The following is a 23,336-nucleotide window of genomic DNA, read 5'->3' on the forward strand; positions in this document are numbered from 1 at the left end:
ATGCTTAAATAATTTCACATTAATTTTTTCAGGTAACTGAATAAATAACGATGATGGCAGCAACATAAGTGATACACCAGATGCTCAATATTTAACAACTAGCAATATGAATGTACTCTTGAAAAATAACTTCAAAAGACTGTTTTTGGCAAGAATGATGAAACAGAATAATTTATAATTTATTGGAGAGTTCACATGCATGCATTATAAAAAAATAAGCCTTACCTTAGTATAGTGCAAAAGAGAGTTGGCAAAGAAACGACACAATTTCAGTGTTTTCTGAAATAATCTGTATTCAGCATTATCCTGTTTCGAAAAAAGAAAATAAGCATAATATATAAGAATATGAAATTAGCTAAACTTGTAAATGACACAGTATTTTCTAAAAAGGTCTCTTAATAAACATTTAGAGTGTAAAAATTTCCAAGAAAAGATATTCTACTCTGATTTGTTAGGAGCAATACAAACACCAAATGATAATAGAGATATTTCAAAAAATTAAACTCCACATTAGTGAAAACGAATCTTCATAAAGGAAAAAAAGGAGATCATCCTGGGTTGATCGGAAAGTGAAAGAAATTTAAATACCTTACTGTTCTTTTCTATAGGGAGATCAGTAGATGAGCAAAAGAAAAAGTTCTCACAAACCAATAAAAGGATAACGTATGAAACAAGCAAAAGTCAGAAGGTACAAACTGCCAAAAAACTAACATTGAAAAGAATACGAAGTACAATCTGATTACATTTGTTTAGAAGGGGAAGAGGAGAGGGCTGGCTGATTAGGGAAGATTTAAAACTGATCACACCCCGAGGGCTGACGTGGAGGGGCACTGACAGGGACTTTCACCACTCCCGGGTGCGTAGCACACTCTTTGCATTATCCTCACAAGGTAAAATGTTAAAATTCCTTAACTCAGTAGCAGTTCCACTTCTGAAAATATATTCTATAGGACTAACACAGGTACGCAATGCAACATTTTTATATAGTGAAAACTGAAATGAACGAAGTATCCATCAACTGGAAAACGGTTAAAAAATTTCAAGAAATATTCATAAACTGTATAGCACTGATCTATCAATGCATCCAGTAGAGAGTATCTTCATGACACAGTAAGCACTAAGGTAAAGTAAAAAATCAAGTTGCAAAACGATGTGTATAACTATTTTAAAATGTGTTATGTGTTAATATTTGCTCCCTAACCCCTCAAAAATAAATAAAAACCTTACCTGCGGTTCTATCAGAGGAAAGCAGGGTTTCGCGCTCCACGTTAGACATCTGTGCAATGGGTAAGGGTTTTCTGAGTGTGTACTGTTTGCAAGCTTTTAAAATGGCGAGTAATGCCCAGACAGCCTCGTGCATGCAGGGGAGTCGCCCGGCCTGGACTGAGATCCTGGCCCACCCACAAGTACCACATGATCTGGGGAAAGGTACTTAACCTCTCTAAAAGGCTGCAGTGTGGCTTATACTAAGGTTACTGGAAATTTAATAGTGTCTGACACATAGGCAACTTAGCTCAATAAATACCGGTTATGTCACCAAAATGTGTAATACATAATCCAAAGAGCTCTAAATTAGTACCATAAAATTATATCAAATAGATACATTCTTGTCTTTAATTTTAAAATTTTCATATAAAATATAATATCTTTAATGTTAATTGACTATGATTTCTTTCCAACACTATAGCAAACTTTAAACCAATCAAAACATAATCGGATAATCCACTCATTAGACATCACTGTTCATCTCAACCAATATTAAAAATATTTGAACAGTCAATTCTCCTCAGCAGAAATAGGTGAGATGACACTTCATCTTTCCTTGACAGTTATGAACATGAACTCACACAGTTCTGTGGACGTTCACGAGTATGGAGATTAGAGGTGACTCCACACTGACCTTACATGTACTCGACAGAAATTTTATTCAGCTTCGATGTCACATCACAAGAAGCTCTGACTTCAGGACTGGGTTTCTACCCTTACTCCCCATGAGACAATCCCAGTTCTCCACAGAAGACACTATTCTATAATTATCAATTTATCTGTCTCCCGAGATAAGCGGTAAGTTCTGGAGAGCAGAAAATGTGACGAACTTAGCACCTAGTACACTTTCTGGCACAAAGCAAGCACTCTGGAAATACTCGTTAAATGACTGAATGGCGATACACAGCTTATACTTCCCTCCTTTAACTTCTTTCGCATTCAAGGGGAAATTGTAGCAGGCTTAAGACTCTAGTTTTCCTTCATTACTAAATAGATACCAATTAAATCTAGAGCTTTAATTTTGACGTTTTCAAAAATCAAGTGTACAACACAAATACTACCTCAACTTGAATTACTGAACTGTTTAAAACAGAAAGTTTGCATCCCAATGCCAACAAAGATGGGGCTGGGAGAGAAGCAAGGAAGATCATTTTTCAATGTTTCAAAATACTGAGTATCCATTCTTCCCTTCTTTAAGTAAAAGAAAAATACTGATTAAAAACTAACTGCAACAGGCAAGAAATCTAAGTATAGGCAAAAGATATAAACGTATGTTTATTTTCAGAATACAAATTTCTATTAGCGATATATACACAAAAGAATTACAGTGGAAACTAAATTTATATCAAAGAGTCTTATAAATAAATTTCCCTATCTTTATAGAAAAACTAAATCACTGGTGGCTAGAAAACTATATAGTAAAACTTCCAATACAATATTCTCATTTTGAAAGCAAGTTTAAGACTTAACAAAAGAATAAACGTCTTGTCAGTTATTAGCTGTTACGAACTGAACAGTGTCTCCCAAAAAGATCCGTTGAAGTCCTAACCCCAATACCTAAGAATGTGACTTCATTTGGAAATGTGGTCACTGCAGACGTGTTAGTTAAGATGAGGTCATACTGGAACAGGCTGTGCCCTTAACACACTGACTAGTGTCTTAGATAACGTGAGGACCCAAGGGGAGAACGCAGCGTGATGAGAGCCACGTGACAACAGAGGCAGAGGTCGGCATTCCACAGCCACGAGACAAGGAACGCCAGCGACCCCAGAGGCTGAGGAGGAGGCATGGAGCAGACGCTCCCAGAGCCTCTGACGAACACGCTGCTGACACAGTTCAGACTCTCCTCCACAACTGTGAGAATAAATGCCTATCGTTTTAAGCCACCTCGTGTGTGGTAATTTGCTACGGCAGCCCGGGAAACAAATACAGAGATTGATCTATCCATAATCCTTCCACTAAGAGCATACAACTAATTAAATCTATGGTTTTATTTAGACGTTTCTGAAAACAAGGTGAAAACACTACTTGGAAAATTTTAACTTTGATTCCTCGATAAATATCCACAGTGACCAGCAGAGGGCGTTGCTGATCGGAAAAGGAAGGAGAAACTACACAGACCGTGTCAGAGCTCCATTCCAGGCAGTGGACAGTGGGCAGCGCTGGTCAAATGTATCCATTCCAAACAGCCACAAATAAGGAAAAACGTGAAACTCTGCCTGTAAGTCAGGGCTCTCCACACGTCGCTCCCGCCCAGGACCCTCTGTCTTTTACTGTCCCAGTACCAGCTGGGGAGCCTGCGGTGGTGTCAGGGTGTGCAGGAAGGACCCCGGGAAGAGGAGCGTGGGGCTGAGGACGAGGATGGACACAGGACACCCAGCCAACCGCCTCTCCTGTCAGCGAGGTGAGGGGAGCCAGGGAGCAAAAAGGGGAGAGAGAGAAGGAATACAGGGAGGCCAGGCCCTTCCGAAAGCTGCTCGGCTGCCTCGCCTACTGCGGAGCTCCTGGCCGCTCCCTGCCCCACACCCCACCAGCGCCCGTCCCTCCCGATCACCCTGCCCCAGGGGACGGATGCTCGGCAGGGAGGAACACCAGTGCACAGCACAGCATCCCCCGCCCCCGTCAGCCTGCAAAGGCACGACAGGAAGAGCTGCGCCACTGTCAGTCTACGAAGAAATACTTAACTCGTTTCCCACGGCAATGATTACATATAACTGTCAGGCCCCGAGTACCACTAAACCCTTCACTCATAGGGCCTTATGAGTTAAATATCATTTATAAAGAGCTAATCTGAGACAAAAGGCACTAAGGATAAAATTGTCAAAGGAAAATGAACTACAGTCCCCAGTAAGCATAACACAAACTTTAGAATACAATGTTTCTTATATGGGATGCCAATTCAACACTGTAACTCTGAAATCAAAATAAATGTAAGCATACGTCAATTTTAAAAGAACGACACACACACAAAGTTGTATGTGGCATCCCTGCAGGCTGCACTAGATTGGTGAAGAAGAGGTTGGCTGTGGCTGTATCGAGAGACCTTCAATAAACACAGGACTGAGGAATCAGATCCTTGAGTTAGGGCAGGAGAGAACGGAAGGGTTCTGAGGAGAGTGCCTTGTCCGACCAGTGAGGGGGTACAGACGACGAGCAGGCAGACTAGAGGGATGGGGGCAGACAGGACTCTCATGCAATGTTCTGGGTGAGAAGTAATTACGGGCCAAAAATAATCTCAAAGGTTGAAAAACAAACAAACAGAAAGCAAATGAAAGAAGTTAAAACCTTTCTAGGTAAACTTATCCAGAGATTCAAACGGGATTCAGTAACTGCCACAGGATGAGGCCCATTTAAAGCGTTGTCGGACCATATTTACCTGCACGTCAGGCTGGGTCATCTGCTCAGCTAACTGCAGACAAGACTGGAAGGAGACGAGAATGTCTTCACACAAGCTAGTGATGATATCTCTGTGTTTCAACCGACTCTTTATAACCGACTGGTGCTTAAGGCTCTGCCTAAATGAGTAAAAAAAAAGAATACAATCACCGCAAGTCACGTATCATGTAACTTAGAACATAAAACTGACTTGAAGGAACATGTGAAAAATCGGAACATAAACATATTAGACATGACATAATTAAGATGTGCTGACTTTACCTATGAAGCGGGCATGTTAGTTGAAGTTGCTAATTTTTTCTCTATGTAAAATATTAACTGAACTCTTACTATGTGCCAGTCACTCTGCTAGGATCTGGGGACAGAGAGAGAAATAAAAAGACACATCTCTGTGCCTCCGCATGGAACTGTGGTCCAGCATCAGAGGGACCAGTAAATGGTAATTAACTCAGGCTGTGATAAATGCTAGGCCCGGCAAAGGCTGGGGCACCACCAGAGCGCACGCTGACCCGACTTACTGGGCGTGCGGCTGTCCGAGAATGCTCCCGCGGGACACGGGGCTTCCCCAGTGTGGGGGCCGGGACAGCAACATCCTAGCAGAGAGAAAGGCCACGAAGAGGCTCAGGGACAGGGGGGTTTGCTACGTCTGAGGAACTAAGAGCAAGCGGAGATGGCCGGTGAGGAGGCAGAGCCCAGAGAGGACTGCGTTGTTACTCTAAAGAAAATAGGATGGATTTTAAGAAGTGACATGACCTGACTTACATGTTTAAAAAATCTGAGTGCTGGGGAGAAAATGAATTGGAAGGGGACAAGTGGGGAAGACACTCAATGATGAGAACAGAGATAGGGTAATTCACTGAGCGTTCGCTGTGCCATGCAGTTCTAGGCATTTCGCACTGATAAAGTCAACTCTCACCATAACCCACCACGAAGGTGCCCATTACTGCTCCGAGTTCCAGAAAAGCCCAGGGCTCACAAGGAGCCGGCTGTCTCAGAATGGACTCGAGCACGTGGGTATGGCTCCGAGTTGAGACCTTAACCCCTGCTGTCACTGGTGGGCAACTGACTGACCTGGCACTGTGAGACAAGCACTTAAGACCTGACAGCATCACACTGACCTTTAAGGTGTCATGCGCGTGTGTAAAGCAGAACTTCACGGCCATTTTTACATCTCCTCCTGCATAATCATCTGATGAACACTGTGGCCACTCTCCCGAGGAGCCCTTCGTAACGCTCCAGTTCAAAGTACTTTATAGATGGAATTAAACTTGAACAACTCAAAAGCGTATAATGAAGGGATTATATTCAGCTCTAACTGTAACTACTAAGCCTGGATATTGGATACCTGGAAGTCAGTTAAACAACAGGCAAGTGGTTAAGGTTTGGTCTGGCCTTGGTCCATTACTCCAGAAGTACTAACTAGTTATAACTAGTTAGTACTTTTAATTTTAGAGGCAGAAGGATAATGAAGTCCAGTTTGGTTTGGGAGCCACATGTAGGATATCTGAATTATCAGAGAGAAGGGTCATGAAACATCATATATACCTACACAAAATGTTTTAAATACAATCTAAGAACACTTATGAATAACTCAGATTTTGGATATGGAAAATATATTACAAATAGTATTAAAAAAAACTTACTTGATTATAAATTTCCAAGTATTGGCATGAAATGCATGGTCCATACTGGAAATAACAGAGCAGATATCCAACAATGAATGAATAACTACAAAGAAAGATAAGAGAACTCTTAAAACATCAAATGTCATGAGTTTCTCCTAAATTTAAAAGTATCTATTTGACAATTTGACATTTGTTAAAATAGGTAGTAATGCAGTTTAAAAAAAAATTGTCAAAATAATTATTGAAAATAGGAGTCACACTTGATTTAAGGTATTTATAAATTATGGAAATCAACTTCTGAAGTTTACACTTATCCTATGATCTAAATAAAACTAAAATGTTTAGTGGAATAAAGTTGTGCTTTATTATAACTGAAATATTCTACTGATATAATTCTAATCTAAAATGACAAAAAGAACCTAAAAAAACCGAACAAGGAAGAGCCAAAACTAATTTGCACTGTACTCATGTAAGGCTTCTACTCTATCTGTGGTAGGTGATTTGTAAAAATGGCCACAGTAACTCCCTCTTCTGTGTCCATACTGTTGGCCAGTCCCCCTCTACATGAACTCTGGGCTTAGCCATGTGACTCGCTTTGTCCAGCAGGACAATAATAAATGTGAGGCCAGTGAAGACTTAGGAAGTGCTTGCATACTGGGCTTGCCCTCTTCTGCTGCTCTTAGAAATCCCAAGGCCACCATCAGGTGACTGAGCCAGGGCTAGCCTGCTGGACGATGCGCTGCCCGTGGCTGGCTCAGTACCTCTGCCCCTCCCAACAGCCAGGTGTGAGCCACTTGCCCCACATGAAACAGAGAAAGCCGCCCCAGCTGAGCCCAGCCCAAAGTGCTGACTCGCAGAATCTAAGTAAATAAAACAGTGGTCGTTTTAATCCAATAGATTTGAGGTGCCTCATACACCGCACAAAACCAGCCTACTCTCTCGATGCTGAACTTATGAGCGCAACCTCTGCCCTTACAGAGTATCGCTTTTCAGACTCGGGTCACATCCCTTCAGTGAGTGATGTCAATTCTTCAAAACTTAAATAGACTAGGATAGAGTCTATCAATAATACACATGTAACATGGGTATAATTTCATGTATAATAAATGTGGTGTGTCACACACATTCACAGTCCTTCACATACACATGCAGTTGCGTGTGCTGAGAAGGAATGCGAACCGCACGGCTCACTATGAGTTATGGTTTCAAAGCTACTGCCTCCCCGCCGAACTGCGTCAGAGGGGACACCGCCGCACACCTCTTTGTGTTAATCAGCACGGGGAAATCACCTACCACCAACATAACCTGAATATACAGATCTAATGTTAAGGCATCAAGTAACAATCCTACATTCTAAAATTTTAAAGATTAAAAGCTTATCTAGTAGGATTTTTTTCTGCACAATTGGTAAGACATCATGGACCATGAGAAACAATGTTAAGTTCAATAGCATACAGTGCAACGTACAGTTTATAGTCAATGCACATCACATACTAAGCAGTAAGTTTTCTGCACTCACCGATCACCATATTCAAAATGCCATCACTCCTGTCTACCAAAGGGCCCACGCACACCATGTCCAGCAGTCCCATTAGCTGCTTTTGGAGAGAATAGGCCTCCTTGAAAAGGGCCTGCAGAAGGTCTGAAACGAGGTGTAAGTGCCCAGAATAGACCGATTCACTATTCTGCTCACAAAATGAGAGAAAAAGCAAATCATAAAAAGCTCAAACGTCAAATTTACTTTAACTCATACTGAGATCATAAATTTAATTCTTTTTACTAAATCATATATTCATTAAACAAATGTCTAGTGAACATCTAGTATATATTGTGTAAGTCAAGAAATGCAAGCATGTATCAAATAATTTCTGACTTCCAAGACCCTGCAAATAAAGAACTGAAAGGGTGATAAATAACATTAGGTCACGTGCATGGAATGGTAGCACCCTATCCCCAGAGAAGCATTAACTAACTAGGGATTTTCATTCTCCCAATAAATAGCAGTTTCAAAACTGCCGGTGACTCACAAATCCTAGGCCAGTTTTTGTGCTTTAAAGTTGCCTCAGGAATGCAGAGATGAACTAACTAACGTTAACATCCCTTTACAGGCATCTAATCACTAAGGAACTCATCTGATTCACCAATGACATAGCAGAACTATTTCCGGATCCCTGTCACTGGACGCAAATCCATTTCGCTTCTTTTGTTATAGAGAGGAAACAGGATAAAACAAACAAACAAAAGGCAAAAACCCACCTTTTATCACTTCCTTATAACCACTTCTGTAAAAACATTTACATACATGCTCTTAGTTCTATGGCAAAGTCTACTCCAATAATACAGGCTAAAACGTAAAATCTTAAGCACGAATACTCTTTAAGTCGGCCCTTTGTCCATGGATTTAAGCCCATTTAAAGTATATTTAGACCCAGCACTCACCTTACAGTGTACAAAGGTACTTTTGATTACATGTAGGGCTGAGGAGGGGAGACTCTGAATATTTTCTAGAATGACGGATTCCTGTGTGGCACACACATGCTGAACACATCCTGTAAGAGCTCCGATGACCTGCACCATTATCTGGAAATAAGGAAAGACATTTCATTCAGAATACATAATTTCTTGTGCGCCTAAAAAGTGTCAGACAGTATGCTCGGTGCTAGGGAGACAACGGTGAACGAAATGGACACTCTTCCTACTTTCATAAAACTTCAGTCTATGAGAACTACAAATACTAGGACAACTGGCTAGCCATTCGCACCCAAGAACATGGCAGGCATTCTGCATGTAGGCTTTAAATTACAAGTGGTACATGCTATCTTGATTACTTATCTTCTTTTAAGAGTTTAGATGTTTACTCAGCAAAAAATTATATAAAAAATTCAGAATTTATGTTTCTGTATTCATATCTTTATTTCTAAACTTAATTCCAGGATTGGACCATTACATAAAGAATACAAGGCTAATTACTATCGGTATTAAAATTCTCACACTGTTTTTTAAATTGTTCCTCTTTTTCTAATACATCTGACTTACTTGTAAAATATTCCTTAGAGTGGTCTGGATTTCTAAGTTTTGGCTTGATAGTTCTCTGGCTTGGCTGGTTAACTCATACATCATATCATCAAATAATTTCACAGTCTGTGAAACAAAGCAGATTATAGATAGAAATAGACATCACCAGAAATCTTTTTTTAAAAAATCAGATGATTTTTATTTTGCATCAGTTAACACCCTTGGGATATCGTCTACCTTAATGATTGCACCTAAAGTTCTAAAAACATATATATGTTATACATATTAAAAATATATAATATACATAAATATTATTAGTTATTCTATAATACAATTTTTTTTTAAAAAATAAGCCCTCAGAAATAGACTTATGTTCATTTCTGTGTTTGAACCTATTTAATAACATCAATTAAAACATCATTCCAAGTTCATTTTTTTGGTGATATAACAAACTTAAGTGCTACTCTTTAAAGAAAAGATGACAGTTTTAACCAGTCGACATTCACATGGGCATTTACAAGGGTAATTTCTGGTAGTGGCAATGAATTTGTGAATTGCCTATTCACTTGTAACCAGTTCCTCTTTTCGACCAACTCAAAATATAGTTCCTGGGTTAGAGGTACAGTATATGTGACCTCGGCACTAAGTTTTTTTGTCTGTGAAAAGTTAGCCATCTTAAGATCTTACTACTAGGATCTTTCTAAACAATTTAAATGCCTAAAACATTACAAGAATAAATACGCAGTCAACACAAGGTAATTAGAGGACAATGTTTCCCATAGGCCTGTCGATGCTCAGAACTGTTTTCATCCGTACAGTAGCTGGACTCTTTTCTGGTGGTCAAGAACAATTCTAAGAAACTTTTCCGACAGAGAATAATCAAGTGAATGAGTAAAAGATATTCTGAGGATTATCTGCCTCAAAGCTAAACTCTGAAGAAATACATTCCAATAAGAGAATGAGTTATCATAAATAAATCTGTTTCAATTTGGCACCAAAATACCTTTACTTCTCTCAAAAGACTGCTTTTCAGAGAAAAAGCAGACCATAGAGCTAAAAAATAATGTAGTCTGTAAATGTAATGTTTTTTCTTGATTTCACCACTATTCCAGCCTTTTTTATTCTATGATTTCTTCATTAAATCTTGGGTCCATTTTTCCAGATAATGTAATTTAACAATTATTAATAAACTCTACAGAGAAAACATATAAAGTGACTTGCTAACTTTATTCACCCATCCCAAGTTTTAATATCTTTAAAATATGAGAGTACTTTAAATTAACTACAAATAAGTTAAACTGAATTAGTGAAGGATCCATACTATCTGAAAATGTTTTTGATCACCTAATGATTACTCCAACGCCACCATATTCTCAATGTGAGACATCCATTTTTTGCTATTTTATTTGTATTTCAAATATGTTTGATATATTTAAAAAAAGGTCCACAATTAAGAATGGTCTAAAACTGTAGATTTTAAGAGTCTTTATAACCTGTATATAGTACTATACCTTTGGCAGCACTTGTGAAAAGAAAGTCTGTTCCAATGTCAGGTGGTTCATATGAGGTAAAAACATTTCTACAATAATTTTCAGAATTTCTATAAAACAAAACAGTAACACATTTTGTAGGAATATTAAGTCACGTCAGCTAACGAAGGTCACTGCTCTTTCCCAATGTGAGACTATGTAAGCACTACCAATACAAAGCACTGTAGTTTCAAACTCTTTCTTTGTAGAGAAACTATCAAGTAACTGAACTAATAGCAAAAAAAAGAAAAGAAAAAAGGAAAATGCATCCAGCAATTGAGGACCAGTTAATGGATGTGGGTATATTTACTGATTAGGATCTGCAATCATTAAAATGATTATCACAGATTTAAAACCATGAAGAAATGATTATGGTCCTTCAAGATTAAGCAAAAAAGGACCCAAAATAGCATACCAATTTTAATATAAACATGTACATACAAAAAATAACATAGAGTCTGGCAAGCGTATACAGAAATGAGATGAGAATGGTCGCTCTCAAAATTTTAACCATTTCAAATCAATGGATGTTTTACTGTTTTCTGATTTTCTGCATGTTTCAAATTTTCTACAATGAACATGTATAATTCATACTCAGGATAAAAAATTCTGTTACTTAAAAAAAATTAGACCCCAACAGACAACACAGATTCAAAATTATATAAAAAATTATATTCCATGACCAAGTAAAATGTAAATAGGACGAGCTAACTCAAAATATATGTAAACCCTACAGTCTCAACCTCTACCTTCTCTCCTAAGTAAATCACATCAAGTACTAGTTGAAGACAGATGAAGATGAGAATGTCAGCTTTTCCAAATGACAAATCTGTCATCAAACAATCAGTTTTTTGTAATCTAGAAAGCCTTTTCTAAATGATATTAAACACATTAGGGGATGAAAGTTAAGAAGCTGCAAATTATATAAGTCTAACCACAGTTTAAGAGCTAACATTTAAAGTTTACATGTGCTTATACATACATCACTAAACAGAACACGTTTACTGTCTGTCAAAAACAGAATTTAAAACTTTAAGTACTGTAATGAGAAGGAATTTGGGCATTTTAAGTAACTGAAGGTTAGAGGCTGTAACGCGACAATAGGAAAAGATTCAATTTGAAGGGAATGTGAAGTTTGAGATAAGTATGAGACCTTAATGACATCGAAGTAAAGCACACAATTAAGATAGTTTTACTTACGAATATGCTCGATCCAGCTGTCAGAACGTTGATACATGGAGTAAAATAATTAAGGAAGATACTAGTTTCACAGTAACAGAATATTCACTAGTGAGAATAAATTTTAAAAAGGATCCTTCTTGAAGTTTAAGCAATGATCCATTAAGAGACTGAAATTAGATTCAAATTACTGGCTTAATTTTGCTTTTAAACAGTTAATGTTTATCAGGTAAACAAACAGTATTATGAAATACTTGAAGGAAATCTTTTCAAAGTTGCTCAGGGACAAATCTGCCTTTTCAAGCTATGTATGGGCATGAAATAACTTGGACATTCGAAAGAGTGCTAGGATAAATCATGGGTTTCTGGTCTCTAATACAGGAAAGCGATTTATCCCTCTTCAGCATTACTGTAGTACTTTATTTGTACCTGTCCCAAGTCACTCACCACTTTCTATCTTTTCCTCACTTGCATACCTTTTAAACTTTATGACTGAAACTCTTCTGCACATAGCAGGACCTCACAAAATACGTTACAACAAATTATTCTAACAGCAATCATGTTATAAACTATACACCTGGATATCAAGAACTGTCAAAAATGGTATACTGTAAAGACAATATAAAAATCATTAAAGAATGTGTCAACAAGAAAAAGTGAATAACCTTGTAACCCCATCAGAACTAAGAGAAGAATTCATTTTTCTTCTGAAATCTTACCATTGCATATGTGCTTTTTGCAGCAGCGTTCAAAACGAGGTATAATCATTAACTCATTTGAGTGCAGTAGGACAGAATTGGCCTTACGGAAAAATTTCAGCGCAAGTAAAAAAAAAAACTCTAGCCTCTTCCAAAATTAAACATGAGTTATGATTTTCAAGACATGCAGGTAAAGACTGGAAAATAATATGTAAGATGCAGAACATGAAAATAACTGTTTCATTGATGAGACTGGATTTACTGCACACTTTGTTGAGAACTGTTGAAGATAAAATACCACTAAAAGCTAAAAAGAAATATCATCTGATGAGCCTTCCAGGCATTTAAAAAAACAGTATTTTTGCCCTCGGAATGGGCAGTATGCGCCCGGCACGCTCGAGGTGCTGGGGTAACACAGTGAAAACCAAATTCCTGCCCTTACGAACTTCCCGGTTGTGAGGAAAAGTGAAACATGAACAAAGCAAACTAGACAATTTCTGTTGATGATCAAACTGAACAGAGCAATGTGATAAAAGTGTTACAGGCTGGGTTTGGGGAAACTACCTAAAATTGAGGGCTCTGAAAAGGGCCAACTGAGGTGACAATTGAGCCAAGATCTGAATGAAAGTACCAAAGGCCGGGAGGAGAACAAGCTAGGCTGAGGGACCCGCAAGCATGAACACCTTGAGGCAGGTGAGCTCCGTGTACTTGTGGATAGAGTGTAGTGAGCTAGCAGGAGAAAAGGGCAAGGCTTAAATCACAGGAATCCTTGAAGGAAAGTGTGGATTTTATTCCTGAGTCGATAAGGAGACCCTGGGGGAGGAGGGAGTTTAAATAGGAAATGACGTGATTTGTTTTTCACTTTGAACTTTATTTGGAGAATGAGGACATGAGTAGAAGCAAGGAAACTACTAACAGTCCAGGTGACAGGTGCTATGGGGTTTGGAACAGAGTAGCAACAACTGGAGATGGAGCTAGAGCTAGAGGATGGATCCAAGATACGGCTTGAAGTCAGATATGAGAACATATTGACTGTCTATGAGAGAGGATTCAAGGTTTCGGCTTGTGAAATCATGTATTTACATGAAGAAAACGGGTGCGGGGCGGGGAAGAACAGCTTTGGGTTCTTCTGGATGTTAAGTCTGAGATGCAAAACCAGATGGGAATACTGACTTTCAATTATTGAAGTCCTCCTAGAAGTCTGAGGGCAAGAACCACCACCATATTCCTTATCTTTGTTCCCCCAAAGCCTATCGCTCTGCCTGATACATACTAGGGACCTAGGACTTCTTTTTGAGGATATTTTGTTTCCCACGTCAAAATCCTTGGGAGGGCAATTCCATACCTGCACAACGACTGCAAAAGGGCTTTGGTACCTCGGGGGATTTTGCTAATGCCTAGGCGAATGGCTTCTATGTGACGGTCATAACCGTACCTGACTTTATAAAAATTATTTGTGCAGCGCTGAGCTCTCAAGTGAAGGTCACTTTTTTTAAAAGTGTAGTTTTATGTTAAGAGTGAGCTCAAAGACATAAAGAAAAAAATTACCTATCGTGACAGGCTAGGACTCCAGGCACATTTACAACCACGAGGGCTCGAGACTACAGAATGGCCTGCACCTGGACAACGGAGGCGTTCATCACCTCACTCAAACCCAGCAGGTGGAACCAATAACCAGTTAGCGACTCCTTCTAAGCCGCGATAAAGGAGATGTGGGAAAGGGGGAGGGAAGAACATTGTCACTGCACATCTCTTACAGACCTGGCACCCGGCAGAACCTTTAATTCTCTCGGCAGCGGGAAGGCACCGTCACGCCCACCACCCGCGTTGGATACGACGGCAGCTCCGTTCCTACCTCGACCGGCTGTCGGCGCCAGGGCTCGCCTTGGGGCGCACGTCCGAGGCCCGGCCGCCCCGCTTCTCCCGCGCAAAGGTGCTGACGCCGAATGCACTTAACGAGCACAAAAACACTCAAAGGCACAGGAACGCAAGACGACGCCGCACCCACGGTGGCAACCGAGGGGCAGAACGCCTCCGCCAGCGCCGAGCGAGCCGAAGCCGGGCATGCGTCGGCCCTCGGCACCCCGGGTTCCCGCCGCCCCCCGCCCCTCACCAACGAGGAAGGAGCGGGTCCGGGCCGCAGGCACGCGCCGGCGGGGGCTGCGACGAGGCCGAGGAGGGAACCCCGCGACACCCGCCGCACACCCGCCTCCAAGCGCAAGTGACCGCGAAGGATATGAGGAGCCGCGGCAGCACGGACGGCAGCTCCCGGCGGCACAGCTCCTCGGGCCAGCCACTGAGCTCCTCCAGGGGCCCCGCGCTCGCCGGGACCGCGCGCTCCTGAGACATGATGCTTTCGGCCGGGGACCAACTCCAAATACTCCCGCCACCGCCGGGGCCGGAAACGCCGCCGTCCCGGCGGGCCTTGCGAGCGCTCCGCCGGCTGCGGGACCATAGAGAGGAAGCGCGCCGGGCCCGTCTGGCCAGTGGAGGACTCGACTCACTGGTGCGCGCTTGCTGCCTGGAAGATCCCGCCGGACCCCGGTTCTCCGCGCCGCTGGCATCCCCCCGTCTGGGCGGCTGTGAACGTTACAGTGAAGCGCTTTGAGGAGGTGAGGGCCGGAAGTCCCCAGATTTGCCACCCTCCGTCCCATGGGGCTTTGAGGTTGCACAGGTGTGGTCGGGTTTGACCTGGGACCTGCAGCAGGAAATGACCCCAGGCCCCGCGGCACGGCGAGGTAGAAGGGGACAGGTTCCTATCCACTTAGCTGCGTGACCCTTCTTCGTACATCTTCGTAACGGGAGCAAGACCCCACCTGCCAGGTCTGTTGTGTGAATTGAAGCAGATGGGGTACATTACGTATCTTGCACCGGAGGTACAGAGGAGTCTCGATGAAGTTGCTTCCACTTTCCAGGGGCCTCGCCGAACGGTTCAGGGCCGAGTGAGTGAGTGAGTGTGTGTTTGCTCTGCCTTATTTCGTGTTTGATCTGCTTCCAAATGAATCTTCACTAATGACCCCAAAATTACGCCCACCGACGTACACTTATACTGGTCTCCACTGAGTGCAGGGAGGACATTTGGGTGAAGTGACACCGGAGCACACCCGTGCAAGATTTTTAAAGGGCGACTCGTATGCCAAAATAAAGCCATGAATTCCCGTTACTTGAAACAGGAACAGACTGAAGTGAAGAGATTCTGGCAGTTTAGCAGGTAAATATGTTTGGGCAGGGTCAGGACAGGTGAAAGACACAACGTACCTAGGCTTGTCATTTCCTGCCCGGGAATTTTGGACTTTACGATTCTTCTAGTTGTTGCTACTGCTGCTGTTTTATGCGCTTTTACACTTCATTCTCTTCTCCAACTTTTGAACCCTGGAGGGAGTGTGTGTGTGTGTGTTTCCAAAACTCTTTATCTCCCTCGCCATCACAGCTTTTATAGAAAAAGCAGCTGTATTGGAAGGGGGAGAGAGGGGTTCTGTTAAGAAAATGTCATTTTGCTTTTTTAATAGCAATTTTATTTCTTTTTTTTTCTCTAGAGCTAAATTGAATGGAAAGACCTCTAAAAAGTCATTTGAAAACATTTGTAACTGTGTATAAACGATGAAAGAGAAATTGACCAGAACGAAATTTCTTGAATAATTGAGACAGGCGAATGTGTGTGTCATCAGTTCTTTCCAGAAGCTGAGGAATCTTCCCTTGAATTGAAGGATTGTGTACATTTCATGAGAGGATGACCTTTCAATTTAATTTCACTATAGAAGACCATGTGGAAAATGAATTAACACCCCTTGAAGATGGAGCTTTGACCCTGGATTCCTCAAAAGAATCTTCAGTCTCAGAAAGTCAAAAGGGTAAACAGAGAGACAAAAAACGTTCTACAGAACAGTTTGATTTGCCTCAGGACCACTCGTGGGAACATAATTCAGTGGGAAATGCAGCTCCCTCTCAAGACACAGACAACTCACTTGACACAGCTAGCAGTTCAAGTAACTTGGAGTCTCATGAAAAACAGCCTTGCTTGAGAGTCGCGAAAGAGCATGCTATTCCTAAAGATTTAAAGAAAGTGTTAGAAAATAAAGTCATAGAAACGTTACCAGGTCTCCAGCACATGAACATATCAGTAGTAAAAACCATCTTGTTGAAAGAGAACTTCCCTGGAGAAAACATAGTCTCAAAAAGTTTTTCCTCTCACTCTGATCTTATTACGGGTGTTTATGAAGGAGGCTTAAAAATCTGGGAATGTACCTTTGACTTCCTGGCTTATTTCACAAAGGCCAAAGTGAAATTGGCTGGGAAAAAAGTGTTGGATCTTGGCTGTGGATCAGGGTTGCTGGGAATAATTGCTTTCAAAAGAGGGGCCAAAGAAATTCACTTTCAAGATTATAACAGTATGGTGATTGATGAAGTAACCTTACCCAATGTCGTGGCTAACTCCAGTTTAGAAGATGAAGAAAATAGTGGAAATGAACCAGATGTGAAAAGATGCAGGAAATCAAAAGTAGCACAAGAACTATGTAAATGCCGGTTCTTTTCTGGAGAGTGGTCTGAGTTTTGTGAGCTTATACTAAGCAGTGAAAAACTGTTTGAGAAATATGATCTCATTCTCACCTCAGAAACTATTTACAATCCAGATTATTATAGTACTTTGCACCAAACACTCCATAGCTTGTTAGATAAAAATGGGCGGGTGCTTTTGGCCAGCAAAGCACATTACTTTGGTGTAGGTGGAGGCATTCATCTTTTTCAGAAGTTTGTAGAAGAAAGGGATGTATTTGAGACCAGAACACTTGAAATAATTGATGAAGGACTAAAAAGATTCCTAATTGAAATGAATTTTAAGTACCGTAGTTAATGTCTGAGTGTCTGTCCTAAGAGAAATAAACAGAAGAGCTAAAAACATGTTCTGAATATTTAATTTCTGCTTTGCTATTTTATTCTGAAATTAGGATTCAATGAAATGTGATATTACTGGACATCTGTTAACTAGACACTTTGCATAGTATCTTGCTTAATATTTATAATCTTATGAGGTATATATCATCCCCATTTTAATAATGATCATAATAGTTTTCAGCATTTACTAAATGCAAAAGAGCTTTACACAGACTAACATTTAATATTCATAACAGCCCCGAATTAGGTTATAATTACTCTCTCCATTTTATAAAAAAACTGAGACTCAAGTTATTTGATCCCAATCATATTTCTCACCTTGAGCCAGAATCTGAACTGAAGTCTATTTAAAAGCTTTATTTACTCCTCTCCACTCCACTGGTCTTAACTGGTTTTTCATCACAAATACTTCTTAGCACTCTTTTATTATTCTGAAACGAAAGTCATAGTTAAACTTACACACATTAAAAATTACATATCCATAAATCTCTAATGCATATATAATCATATATAATTATAATATGAAGGAAGTCGTTTATAATCAAATAATTTGTATTTCATTGGTTAACACACAGTGTAGCTACAGAGAAGACTTGTAGTAGTCAGATGCTTATACCTACGGTACCATTACTGTAAATGCCGCAGCCACAATTCCAGACCCACCTAAAAAGGCCCTGGGAGCTGGGTTGGCTAACAGGAAGTATAAAAGCGTTGGATAAAGTTTCATGACAATGGCCAGTATCAACAATTCTGAGACAAATAGGTATCTCTCAGTTCTCCAACATGAGTTAGACTCCCAATGAGGTGTCACCCAGGCCTGTTAAGTGGAAGAGACATGGGCCCTAAATGGGCTCATGGCACAATTTCAGCCTTAGGGAGAGGTCCACTGAACACAGGAATCAAAACATAAGCCCAGTCCTGGGAACTAGATAATTCGAGGCATTGATGATAATTCTGGGGGTAACTGTACCAGGGACACAAGTACCCAAGAAAACAGGCAGCAAAAGAGACCAGAGATACAAATAATGGCCACAAATCCAAGACAAGGGTGCACAGCACACTTTCTCATATAAATAGATTAATTCATTTGAAGAGGCAGATACATGTTAAGACAATGAGCTTTGGACCCATTACCTTGGATTACCTTGGATTTAAGTTCAGTTTCCCCATCTGTAAAACAGTTTATAAAGCATCTCCCTAACAGAGTTCTTCTAAGAATAGTAGTTACTACTGAGCACTTATCATGATTCCTTCCACATGGTTCCTATGTATAAATGGAAGTTCTTATTTCCAAGAATTCTAATATTTAGTCGTCCCGTTTCCTCAAATAGAAAGCCTTGTTCACTTTTGTTAAAAGTTGGGTGTGTGCCTTCGCCTTTACACTTTACAAATCCCAGCTCAGAATGTGGAGAAATAAGTAAACTTCAGACCTTGCCCTGCCCAGCGCCAACCCCCACACTCTTCCTCCACACACACACACCCCCAACTCAGTTTCTCAGCTGTCAGTCACTTTTGGACGCTCCAGCATTTCCGATCATTAAGGATGAAGGATGCATCTTGTAAAGCCACACTGAAAACCTTCCAATAAAGGCAGTCACATGCTGCCTTTAAACTTCCCATTGACAGATGTGCCTGTACCCTTAGTTCCATTTCCACTGTTTATACATGGCTTTCTGTTCACGGTTCAAAAACTGCAGAAAAACCCAGAGCTGACACGCTTCCCTGTGTCAAATGCGGTCGCCAATGGCACTGCTCTCGTGTTCTCGGGAGAGATGGGGTCAGCTGCTCAGCTAGAAAATTAACTTTTTAAGAGGAGAAACTATGTCTTCACTTTCAGTACCCTCCATTAACATCTTAGTCAAGTGCTTCATAAATAACTATTTAAAAAGGAGAAAGAGCAAGGAAACTCTATAACACCATGAACTTGATGATGCCTCCACTTCAGTCAGAATCTCCTAAACGTCTCCTATTGCATTTACGGCGGCAATCTGCTGCTGATATTAAGGCTTTTCTTTGAGTAAAAGTGCACATTCGAAATCACCATCACGCCTTGGGTGTGGCCCAGCGGAGACAGTGCCAGAAAAGAATCTTATTTCAGCACAGGGATGCAGTTTCTGTCCAATCGGGATGGCTGGGGAAAACCACAGCACACCCATCACCACCAGATACTACTCGCAGTTCTGATTTTTTATCTTCTTCAGGAGTTAAAATTGAACCCAGAAACCCCTTAACAGTAGGTCCATCATCTATAGAGAAAGTCGTCAAAGGGAAGTGTGTTTTCAGGAGAAGGGTTAATACTCTATTTGAAAGAAACTGTGTAAAAGAAACTGGGTAAAAATCACAGCGACAACAAACAGGTTGGTGACCTCACCAAGGAAGCCGGGCATTTTACCAGCCTCACAGAACAGGAGAAGTGGCTGATAATGTCATGATCTTTGAAAACTGAGAAGGGGAATGCTGTAGGGATCGTAGTGATCCCTGTCTGCGGTGTGCGCCCACGGGATGGAAAGCGCAGACGTGAGGGCTTGCCTTTGGCAGCATGTATCCGAACACCTCTGCAGCAGAAGCAGATGTGCTCAGTCTCACGGAACCCTAAATGCCTCGGCCATGCCGCTGCTGGACTGTGGGGTGCCTCTGTGCAAAGAAAAGACACTCTGTCCTCCAGGCAGGTTCGGCCCCATGTTCGGATGGGGCAAGTGGAACCGGGCTGTTTTCAGCTCCATTTGTCCCCTCAGCTCTTCTTAGTCGCCCCGTGGCTTAGTGCTACAAACTTTCTGACTGATAAGATGTAGGAAAATGGGCAATAAATTGATGAACATCAAGAGAACCATATGACACCCACCAAATACAGGAAGTGGGGGCTGTAAGAAATGGTTCTTTCTTCTTTTTCTCTCCAGGCGATGTATAGCCTCCCTGTTGGGGGCCATCAGCCAGGTGAGATGGAATGCAGTCTTAGGTATCTTATTGTGGAGCAGGTGAACTCAAAAGAGATATTGGAACTGAGGTTGGTTAGAGCTACAGAGGCAAGTATTCCCACATGACCTCCCCTGCACACTGGATACTGCAGTGAAGGTCATCGAGGTGAGCTGAAGTCAGATGGCTACTGACACCTGTCCCAATCACCCTACCCGGGAGTCTCAGAAGGTCTTCACAGGGTCTGCACAGCAGCAGCAGCACAAATCCGAAAGCCTCCTCGCCTCTCCAGTCATCCACACAGTGTGAGTGAAGTCCTAGCAATTTGCTCAGCCTACTGTGAGGTCTCCACCAGCTTCCCACCCACGAGGCTCCACTCCGGCGCCGATATAGTGGATGGATATCAGCATTCAGCCAACCGGTCATCTCTCAGATGCGAGGCAAAGGGGAGAAATCCATATGCCTCAGAATGTGTTGACAACAAACGCACCCACTCTGAGAAATTTATCTAGCCAAAGAGATAAATAGAAAAATGTATTACCCTCTTTCTGTTCATGGAAATCTGAGGCAGGAAAGGGCAAGTCTTCCCCAAGTTCAGGTGTGTCTAAAATGTCCTAGAACTCAAATTCTCCTGGATTTCTGCTAGTCTAGGCTAAATAACTTTCAGTGAATTTCTACACACTTGATTCTGAACTTGTTTTAACTAGCATGAAAAAGAGTGTTTGGGTGGGGACATATTTTTAGGGAAGAATTTGTGTGAAAAGGTAGGATAAAGGCTAGAAACTCAAGATGCACCCAGGCGGTCACTGGCACAGCACATTCTCGTTAACCAATCCCTCTGCCAGCTTTTTTATTATCGTTGCTTTTCCATGCTCTGTTTTAGAGTCTTCAGGGGGAGCCACATTTTCAGAAACTGGCTTTTCTTTCCTGAGCTTTGCACAAATTGAACTCCGTTTCCTGTTGGCTTTGCTGTTTGCAAGCTTCTCCAGGATTTTCACAATAAGAACCAAAGAAGACTCTCTCTTCTAAAGAAAATACCCTAGAGAAACATTTTCTAGGAAGAGTGGCACAAATATTTAGAATGCCCTGAATTTTAGTTCTTTGAACAGGAAATATGTTTAAGCCCATATTTTAAATATCAAACCACCGATCTCTTAACTTTGTGACTTTCGTTTTCCCAGAGTGAAGCAAAGATCTTATTCTGTAACCTCCCTGCCAAAATATTTCAGAAACTCTTCCTTCCTGTCTCCTCCAGTCCTGTAGTTCAGCGTAAAGAAAACTAATCTTCTTTAGAGTCAAAATTATTAGATTTTAATGTCTGTAGTAATTTTAGGTTGTTATCAACTCTTTACTATCCCATAGACATTTTACCCATTGCTTAAAAATAAATGACAAAGCCAAATGTCAGAGCCTGAATGTAAATTATTTTACCAATAATTGGTCTAAAGAGACATCCTGGATGGGCCCACTATTTGGTCATATGTAAACATGCACGCAGTTTCTATGCTTCAGGAATATTTTGGTAACGGGGGAAATTGAGCCCCTTCCAGATTGATGCCACGCTCTTCATGTTTAATTTTCTCCAAACTGGCAAATCAAACAGAATTCTGCCCTACTCTAAAGCCCAGCCATGCTTCCATTCCAGCGAGAATTTCCTGAGTACTTACTCTATGTAGAGGAAGATAATTTCCTGAATTTCTGTTAAAGAAATGTAATACTTGCAACGAAAGTTTAGTTTTGTATTGTGTAACGACTGAACCCACTTCCAGTTACACCCATTTCTCCTGGATCTTTACAGAATTAGTGTGATGAATAGATGAATCCCCAACTATATTTGACTTCTGCGTGTCCCTTTTACTGTGACTGGTGCATTTCCTTTGTTAATCAAGAGACTTTGTCAGATCTAATTTATGAAGGGTCAGAGATTAACTAAAGGGAAACAGAACAGATAACAGCTAGCTTTGAACTGAAGTCTCAGAAGGAGAGAGATGTATAAAAGCAAACAAACAACAGAGCCAGGAGGCCCAGAAGGGGAGAAGAGAAATGAAGAATGAGAGAGACAAATATGGAATTATATTCATTACAATTTAGAGCAGCAGAAAAAGTTCCGGAAAAGATAAGATGGTGAAGCCCAAGGAACAAGACGAGACAAAGGGGGGAGCGGGGTCAGGAGGTGGCCTGGAATTCCTACAATGGCTTAACTTTTTAAACAAGTGACTGGACGTAGGATTTCTGGTGACTCACGGCAGAGGAGACAATCAAGGGACAGGGTTATCTGACTAAGATAAGAGACCAAGGAGAAGTACCTGACAACAGTTCAAGGGACCTTCCTGTACCCCTAGCATTTCCTCCCAGTGTGAGTTTGGTGTATGGGACAACACTGCCGAGCTTTGGACCTGGAATGATGCTACGTCCCAGTCTGCCCGAGACAGTCCAAGGTGATGCTGCTTGTCCCATCGTCCCGTCTGGTTTAACAGTCTTGACTCCCAGAAGTTTATTGATTCAGATGATAATTATATGGTCAGCCTATTATACCAGTCCTGAAGCACTGTCTTTAACCTTATAATTTTGTGGAATAAATCACGAATGGAAAAAAAAGGACTTAGCAAATAAATATTAACTTCCAAATTTGGACTTTTAAAAACCTACATCTAAGATTCAAGGAAAGTTCAACCCTTCCTATTTGTCGACCAGTAACAGACCTCTGAGCATAAACCCTAGATTTAGTTTATCGCAGATAGTGACAGATCTGTGAAGTGTGGTATTTCTTAGTTAGGAAGTGACTGTGATGTATTTGAGTGAAACGAGGGCCGGGGCTGCAT

General features: G+C 41.1%; 2 protein-coding genes across 9 annotated transcripts in view; one reads left to right on the top strand and one right to left on the bottom strand.

Annotated features, from left to right (window-relative positions):
- Window positions 1-15,130, bottom strand: part of FIRRM (FIGNL1 interacting regulator of recombination and mitosis) — a 44,456-nt gene extending 29,326 nt beyond the window's left edge. For 5 of the 6 annotated variants that reach the window (XR_005657022.1, XM_039881587.1, XM_039881588.1 and 2 more), the window contains exons 1-9: window positions 14,947-15,130; window positions 12,032-12,071; window positions 10,814-10,902; window positions 9,324-9,428; window positions 8,727-8,867; window positions 7,807-7,972; window positions 6,306-6,390; window positions 4,643-4,781; window positions 226-306 (exon numbers count right to left, since the gene is read on the bottom strand). Coding sequence is in view for 5 of the 6 variants with exons in the window: in XM_039881587.1 (XP_039737521.1) it covers window positions 226-306; window positions 4,643-4,781; window positions 6,306-6,390; window positions 7,807-7,972; window positions 8,727-8,867; window positions 9,324-9,428; window positions 10,814-10,902; window positions 12,032-12,071; window positions 14,947-15,057 (957 nt within the window). In the remaining variant the exon portion in view is untranslated. Of the gene's footprint in view, window positions 1-225; window positions 307-4,642; window positions 4,782-6,305; window positions 6,391-7,806; window positions 7,973-8,726; window positions 8,868-9,323; window positions 9,429-10,813; window positions 10,903-12,031; window positions 12,072-14,946 lie in introns of those variants that run through there. The other variant, XM_039881589.1, reaches the window with a different exon arrangement.
- A 39-nt stretch (window positions 15,131-15,169) lies between these two features.
- Window positions 15,170-17,616, top strand: METTL18 (methyltransferase 18, RPL3 N3(tau)-histidine). 3 transcript variants are annotated; one of them, XM_039881615.1, is made up of 2 exons: window positions 15,170-15,320; window positions 16,245-17,607. In XM_039881615.1, exon 2 carries the CDS (start codon window positions 16,439-16,441, stop codon window positions 17,558-17,560), a length of 1,122 nt encoding a protein of 373 aa, XP_039737549.1. In that variant the 5' UTR covers window positions 15,170-15,320; window positions 16,245-16,438; the 3' UTR covers window positions 17,561-17,607. The 3 variants fall into 3 exon arrangements, with proteins under 3 accessions (XP_039737549.1, XP_039737550.1, XP_039737551.1); XM_039881616.1 differs by lacking the exon at window positions 15,170-15,320 and adding an exon at window positions 15,341-15,531 and having other exon boundaries at window positions 16,245-17,616; XM_039881617.1 differs by lacking the exon at window positions 15,170-15,320 and adding an exon at window positions 15,565-15,919 and having other exon boundaries at window positions 16,245-17,616.
- Window positions 17,617-23,336: the final 5,720 nt, after the last annotated feature.

The sequence above is a fragment of the Pteropus medius genome, unplaced genomic scaffold (assembly GCF_902729225.1).
Source record: "Pteropus medius unplaced genomic scaffold, Ma_sr-lr_union100, whole genome shotgun sequence".
NCBI lineage: Eukaryota > Metazoa > Chordata > Mammalia > Chiroptera > Pteropodidae > Pteropus > Pteropus medius.